This window comes from Liolophura sinensis, chromosome 6 (assembly GCF_032854445.1).
Source record: "Liolophura sinensis isolate JHLJ2023 chromosome 6, CUHK_Ljap_v2, whole genome shotgun sequence".
In the NCBI taxonomy this organism is placed as follows: domain Eukaryota; kingdom Metazoa; phylum Mollusca; class Polyplacophora; order Chitonida; family Chitonidae; genus Liolophura; species Liolophura sinensis.
Genome location: NC_088300.1, coordinates 18,305,767 through 18,312,133, shown reverse-complemented (window position 1 = coordinate 18,312,133; position 6,367 = coordinate 18,305,767). Strand labels below are relative to the sequence as shown.

The following is a 6,367-nucleotide window of genomic DNA, read 5'->3' as shown; positions in this document are numbered from 1 at the left end:
ATCCGCCAATATTATAAGGACCTGTTCCAAAACACAGGTGGTCGCATTCGTCTTCCAGAGTTTTAAGCAGTTTACTACCTCAGATCATCGATATAATTGGGCCGATTTCAGCATCCGTGTCACTGCAGTAAAAAGGCGTCATCTCGATTTTAGCCAAGCTGGTTCAACGCGATTAACCACTCTGGTACACTTAATTTACCAGCAAAGAGAAGAACACTACAACTCAACTTCTTGGTTTATGAAAAGTTTTATTTTTTTCATCTGAATTCTAACCTCTAATTCTAATACTGACACTTGAAGTACAGAATAAATTATACATAACCTTTTGCTAACAGCGGCACGTGGCCTTGAAGGAAACACCACATTCAAAATAAATGAAGGGAACATAACTCTGAATCTAAACACTTGTGTATTTCTCACAATGATAATTATATGTACATAGCTGCCCGATATAACTTGATCACAAACGTTTGTCCACAATTACAAACTCAAACATACATTACAGATCATCATAATGCAGGTGTCGACATTAACACAACATTCTAACCGAACTGGCGGCTTTCAGTTCACTCGCACATCTACTACTAAGCTCTAATTCATATACACATATTTATTTCACTGGCTATAAATTTCGCACTGGCTAAGCAGAAAATGTCAATCTCACTTTCCAAAGCTCTTCGCTGCCTTTCTACTGTCAAACTTAATCGCCTTAGTGGCACGATCCTACATGCTGACGTAGGTAATCCAACCCTACTTTCTTCCTGATACCAATATATTTTCGTGAATTGGGTTATCTGATAGATAAATCCCAGAAAGCGTCTACGCCTGGTATTCATATCGAACTTCTCTTCCTGACAAAATCCCCATAGCTTAAGTAGCTATACTCTTTACTCTGACAAATACTCTTCACCAATTCTCGGAGATCTGATGGCAACATCTATAGTATCCCTTTGCTTCCACAGCTATCTTCAAAATCTGTATGACCAATTTACCACATTCCAGAACTGAGTTTCGTCATATAGCTGAACCCACCACTGAACTGATGCTATAAGATCAAAATTAATTTGTATAAATTCAAAAATGTTAAAACTGAAAGATTTAAGACCACAATATAACATACTTGTAGCTACGTATATTCTCTTCTATTTTAGTTCATTGGTTTAACTTTGCATAGGGTGTTCCTACATATACTCCCTGTAATAAGCCCTATTTGCTTTTTTAAAAGAGGTTAGAACTCTTTATGCCAAAACAAGTAGTTAAGCATACAAAATCTAGTTTTACAGCTTCAAGCTAATAAATACTAGCAGTCGCAAATTACAACATAACGAATGCCATCATCCCTCAATAAAATGAAAATCTTGGAAGAAAACATGTCGGTGCAAGTCAAAGGTTGGAAAAGATATACAGTAATATTAAATAACACTGTAGAGAGTTGGTCATTCGGTGAACAGAAACTGGTCAAGCAGATTTAACATTAACAGTTTCGTTCTGTATTTGTAGATGACCATCAGACGAACTGACCAAAGCACTAAGGCCTTTTGGCTCTAGTTGTAAAGTGTTCTGGAAAAACAGCTGGGCTTTTACAGGACCTGCCTGTGGAAAAGCCCAGTCTGCCTGCTCAGTCCGCCTTGTCAGTTGATCCCCAGCCTCTCTTTGGACATCAGCCTGGAAACCTGCCCTGGCTGGTGTGAGGAGCAGTCAGACTCTAGACTGACCACTCCTCCCCTAGACTCCTCCCCTTGTTGGGATTGGGGCTGGAGATGACAGGACATCACTGACAGTGCCTGGGGGAGAGGATATAGGAAGACCCCTCCAGATGCCAGCTCAGCTTCTTGACAAGGGCTGACCATCAATACAAATGTCATCATACTCACTGCCCTGTGAAACAAACAAGATAAAGACATGACCAACTGAGTAATACTGACTAAACCAGACAAGTCTTGCCAGGGAGCACTGAGTATTATGTTCAGTAGCATAGTGGACTGAGTATTATGTTCAGTAACATAGTGGACTGAGTATTATGTTCAGTAACATAGTGGACTGAGTATTATGTTCAGTAACATAGTGGATTGAGTATTATGTTCAGTAACATAGTGGACTGAGTATTATGTTCAGTAACATAGTGGACTGAGTATTATGTTCAGTAACATAGTGGACTGAGTATTATGTTCAGTAACATAGTGGACTGAGTATTATGTTTAACAAAGATGAATATCTATACAAACCCAACAAGACAGATATAAGTATTTTGCTTGAATATTGCTACAATAATACAATATACGCATATGACTTTGCCCATGGACCGTATAAGATATTCTCCTATCTCCCATTCCCTTGAGAAAAGTTAATATTTAAAAGGCTCACATACTGCACACAGCTAAATTCGCATAAAAAATGTGAAAGACAGCTTACCGAGTCTTCATCGGACATATCTTCAGAACTATCTAAGTTGTAAAAGCCCTCTGGAGGAGGATGAGCACCTGCTTCGACCAATCCTTGGGCCAGATCATGAAAGCCCCGCCCAATGGCCAGCATTAGGGGTGTTTTACCAGCGTAGGTGGTGGCATTGAGGTTCACACCTGGCAGCTGAAGGATAACCAACATGAGCTTCATGTTCCCGTACTCAGCCGTATAGTGCAGAATTGTTCTTCCACTCTTACCATCCTACAAAAGATGCAAAAGTAAATAATCAGTTGTCAGGATTATTCGCAGAGATATCCAATTGTCATTCAAATCCACGGTACAACTTGGCAGATTTAAATGAACAGTATTATCACTAATAAATTAATATTTCTGCAAGTTTTTTAAATATTAGAAGACAGAAATGACAAAAAAAATCCAGACATTGGGAAGAGCAGTTGTAAAAACTTACTGGAGCATTGACATTGGCCCCGATATTCAACAGGTGCTTGACAATCTGAAGGTAGGTGTGCTTTTGTTGTGGCCTCAGGTAGTTGTCTGCTGCCAAGTGTAAACAAGTCTGACCTGAACAATATAAACAGCACATTTATTAGAAAGATGACTATTAAACATGAGTGGTTTTGATATCAATGGACAAAGCATAATCGAATGAGAACAACACAAGGAAGGTCCAAAATGTAATTGTTCTTTTTATGACACAAGAGCTACTTATCGCTACTGGAACTACTTTGTATTGTAACCCAGAGACACATTAATATTCATATCAACTTTTGCGTGTATATCATAATGTAATTCTGGATAGATAAATATCCCTGTCTAATTTGCGAGGACAAAGCACCTGCTAAAAACCATCAGTAATAGTTCCACTAAACAAGGAAAAATTCAAATTACCTTCATAATTCGCCATTTCCAAATTTTGTGGAACATTTTGCACAGGAAGAGCGTAAGGGCACCTGATGTCTTCGGAATAAAAAGGTGTAGTAAGTACTTCCACACAGTCCCTGTAACCCTCTTTACACGCAATGTGAAGGGCAGTATTTCCTTTGTTGTCTGTCAGTTCCAATAAGGCTCCAGAAAGCATGAGTTTTTTACTGATGTGAGGCTGATTGGTTATGACAGAGAGATGAAGTGGGGTTTGTCTCAGGTCATTCATCAGATTCACTTGTTGGTGGTCTGTGGCACGCAAAATCATGCATTCTGCAACCTGTCCCACCAGCTGGATAATCGCCATGTGTAATTGCCTGCAACAGTAAAACATCAAATATAACTGGCATGTCACAAGAGTGCAATATGGGCATGATGTTTTTCTTTTTTTAGGAATTGATATATCATTTCATGAAAGGCAAGGAGCTCTAAATTCAATATCCTTACCTATTAAAATGCAATTATATCAGCGGTATTATATTAAAAGTGTTATTAAGTTAATAATAAAACAAAAAGAGAAACAAAAGCACACGGAAAGCATACAATAATACATGCCTGTTAATTGATAATAACAAATTTTATGAACGCCAATTTTTTCAAAAAATTTTTGCGCTGTAAGCTTTTTTATCACTTTCGATTTCCGTATGTCTGCAACACATTGCCTAGTGTGTATTTGCATTCGAACATGAGAAACTGGGTCACCTGGCAAGCCCCTGACAGGATTGTAGGGTTTGTCATGAGGCGCGTGCGTGAAGCTTCGGGAAAGGCCGGTGACGCAGTTGGAGATTAGAGAAGCCACGCAGCACCGGGTTTTACCGAACAGGAAAGTACAGCCTGGGCAAGGTCACGCTTACTGTGCACTGCGCCGGGGAATTTGTTTCTAAATATAAACTGCTATTTGCTCAGCTACGCACGCACCTTAATTACAAAATAGGTCAACCAGTCCAATGTAGCTGCCTTTGAATTTCTGTATCAACACCTTGCAAATGTTTAAAGTGAAGAAGAAAGAAAATAAAAAGAAGAAAAAAAACAAAAAACACTTACGTATCGCCGTCTTCGTCCTGTTCGAAAAACGCCACCTCTGAAGGTCTAGTATGATACTCCGCATTGTTATCTGTTTCTACGATAGGACATTTCGCACTGCTCAATCTTTCTTCTGAACATCCACTATCACAAACGTCTGAACATACTTCTGGCAAAATAGTCAGATTCGAAACTCGATGGTCGGTCACCGACAACAGCTTGAAATCCTGACAAAAGCTGGGAAACGAATCGAGTCCAACGCCACTGTCAAAATGTCCAGGCTGTGATAGCAAGCGACCACTGTCAGTCTCAGGGCCAGTCGTACCGTAACACCTCCTTATATCTTGTACATGTACGTCCATATCGGCCACCGGCACTTCGTCCGTCTCTACACATTCGTCTAACCGACTAGTGGGCTGTGCAAGCCGCGACCTCAAATCCGCCATGTTGATCAGCGAGTTAACCAGCTGTGCGTCACTGTGAAATCTAGTACTCACAGTACTTTGGCCAGTTTTAATGGCGCTAGTTAGTTATTTGGATCTGCTGTCAAGAATTTCAGACCGGTTGTGTATCTGTTTTGTGAAGAAGTGTTCCTTCTGTTGGTTTTATAACCGTTAGTATCCACTGGACGGACTTTCCCAGCAGCAGCCAATGAGTAAGCACTAGTCATGTGACATTTCGTCATTTGCATAGGAAGGGGAATACCCTATGAAACGCCGTAGCTTTTTTCCTAGGCATTACGATGACAATAGCTTTACCTTTCATCACCAAACTTACGGTATATCCAATGTGCGACGTACGAAATAACTAGGGGAAACTGTCAGAATATTTCGTAAATGTTATTTTAAAAGCCCTGGAGCGTTTACTATTTTTACTATAACGAAAGTTCTCCTACTGCATGATCGTGACAAATGTGGCTATTAGCTTAACAGGCCTACATAATCCCAAAAGTCCATTACCTGCTTCTGATAATACATATATGCCTACACAAACAGATTCCACAGCATAACAGTGTATACATACACTAATATTTTAGCTGATACCTCTTTCACTTTGGCTTATCTCACAAAAGTATGAGACATTTTAGAAATTACTTTACGCTAATTATTCATCGCCACTTCTGCAGGTGACAATTTTTTTTACTTGCGTATAGCGATATATACATGTACATTGTATATATTATGTACCGGTATATATAAATTTATATATTTATTTATATATTATGGGAGTAGGCCTACTACTTCGTTCAAACCAAACGTGTTCGTACTTTATAGCTAAAGGCCGTAAGAATAATCAATGAATTAAGTAATCAGTAAGTTCTGTATAATGTGCGTGATACTTTATCGAAGCTTAATATACAACTGTAAAGGCGTTAAATGTTTCGTTTCACTTTTCTCGCACTAACTATTTTACTTCGTGGAAATATGAAAATAAGACGTAGTCGCCCCCGAGCGAAGCGGCGTTTTACATGGTTTAACTTAAAAAGTAAGAGGATTTCATTGGTTGCAAGATATGCTGATACAGAACCAGTCAGTTCGAAGGGCTTGTGTCCTATATACATGTATATATATATATATATATATATATATATATATATATATATATATATATATATATATATATATATATATATATATATATATATGTATGTGTGTCTGTCTGTGCAGGCTTTATATAGACTATTGACAGTGTGAACAGGTATAGTCTATACATCTAGGCTAATATTTTTATGCATACTACCAATATGCATGCGTATATTTGACACTGTGCATGTATTATTTGATTTTTTTTTTTGATTGTTGTTTTACGCCGTACTCAAGAATATTTCACTTATACGACGGCGGCCAGCATTGTGGTGGGTGGAAACCGGGCAGAACCAGGGGGAAACCTACGACCATCCGCAGGTTGCTGGCAGACCTTCCCACGTACGGCCGGAGAGGAAGCCAGCAACTCACAGCGACAGCATTGGTGAGAGGCTTCTGGGTCACTACGCTGCGCT

General features: G+C 39.1%; 1 protein-coding gene across 1 annotated transcript; it reads right to left on the bottom strand.

The window, feature by feature from the left end:
• Positions 1-228: 228 nt before the first annotated feature.
• On the bottom strand, positions 229-4,963 carry LOC135466446 (NF-kappa-B inhibitor alpha-like). The gene is made up of 5 exons (XM_064743919.1): positions 4,390-4,963; positions 3,313-3,662; positions 2,873-2,985; positions 2,413-2,664; positions 229-1,878 (listed from the first exon to the last, which is right to left on the bottom strand). The coding sequence occupies exons 1-5, from the start codon at positions 4,812-4,814 to the stop codon at positions 1,825-1,827; spliced, it is 1,194 nt and encodes a 397-aa protein (XP_064599989.1). The 5' UTR covers positions 4,815-4,963; the 3' UTR covers positions 229-1,824.
• Between the last annotated feature and the right edge of the window lie 1,404 nt (positions 4,964-6,367).

What these genes read in the sequence shown, in the direction of transcription:
- LOC135466446 (XM_064743919.1), bottom strand. Translation starts at nt 4,814, where the DNA reads ATGGCGGATTTGAGGTCGCGGCTTGCACAGCCCACTAGTCGGTTAGAC. An exon ending in CAGGACGAAGACGGCGATAC is followed by an intron (nt 3,663 to 4,389) that starts GTAAGTGTTTTT and finishes TTACTGTTGCAG; the next exon opens with GCAATTACACATGGCGATTA. An exon ending in GGAAATGGCGAATTATGAAG is followed by an intron (nt 2,986 to 3,312) that starts GTAATTTGAATT and finishes TATATTGTTCAG; the next exon opens with GTCAGACTTGTTTACACTTG.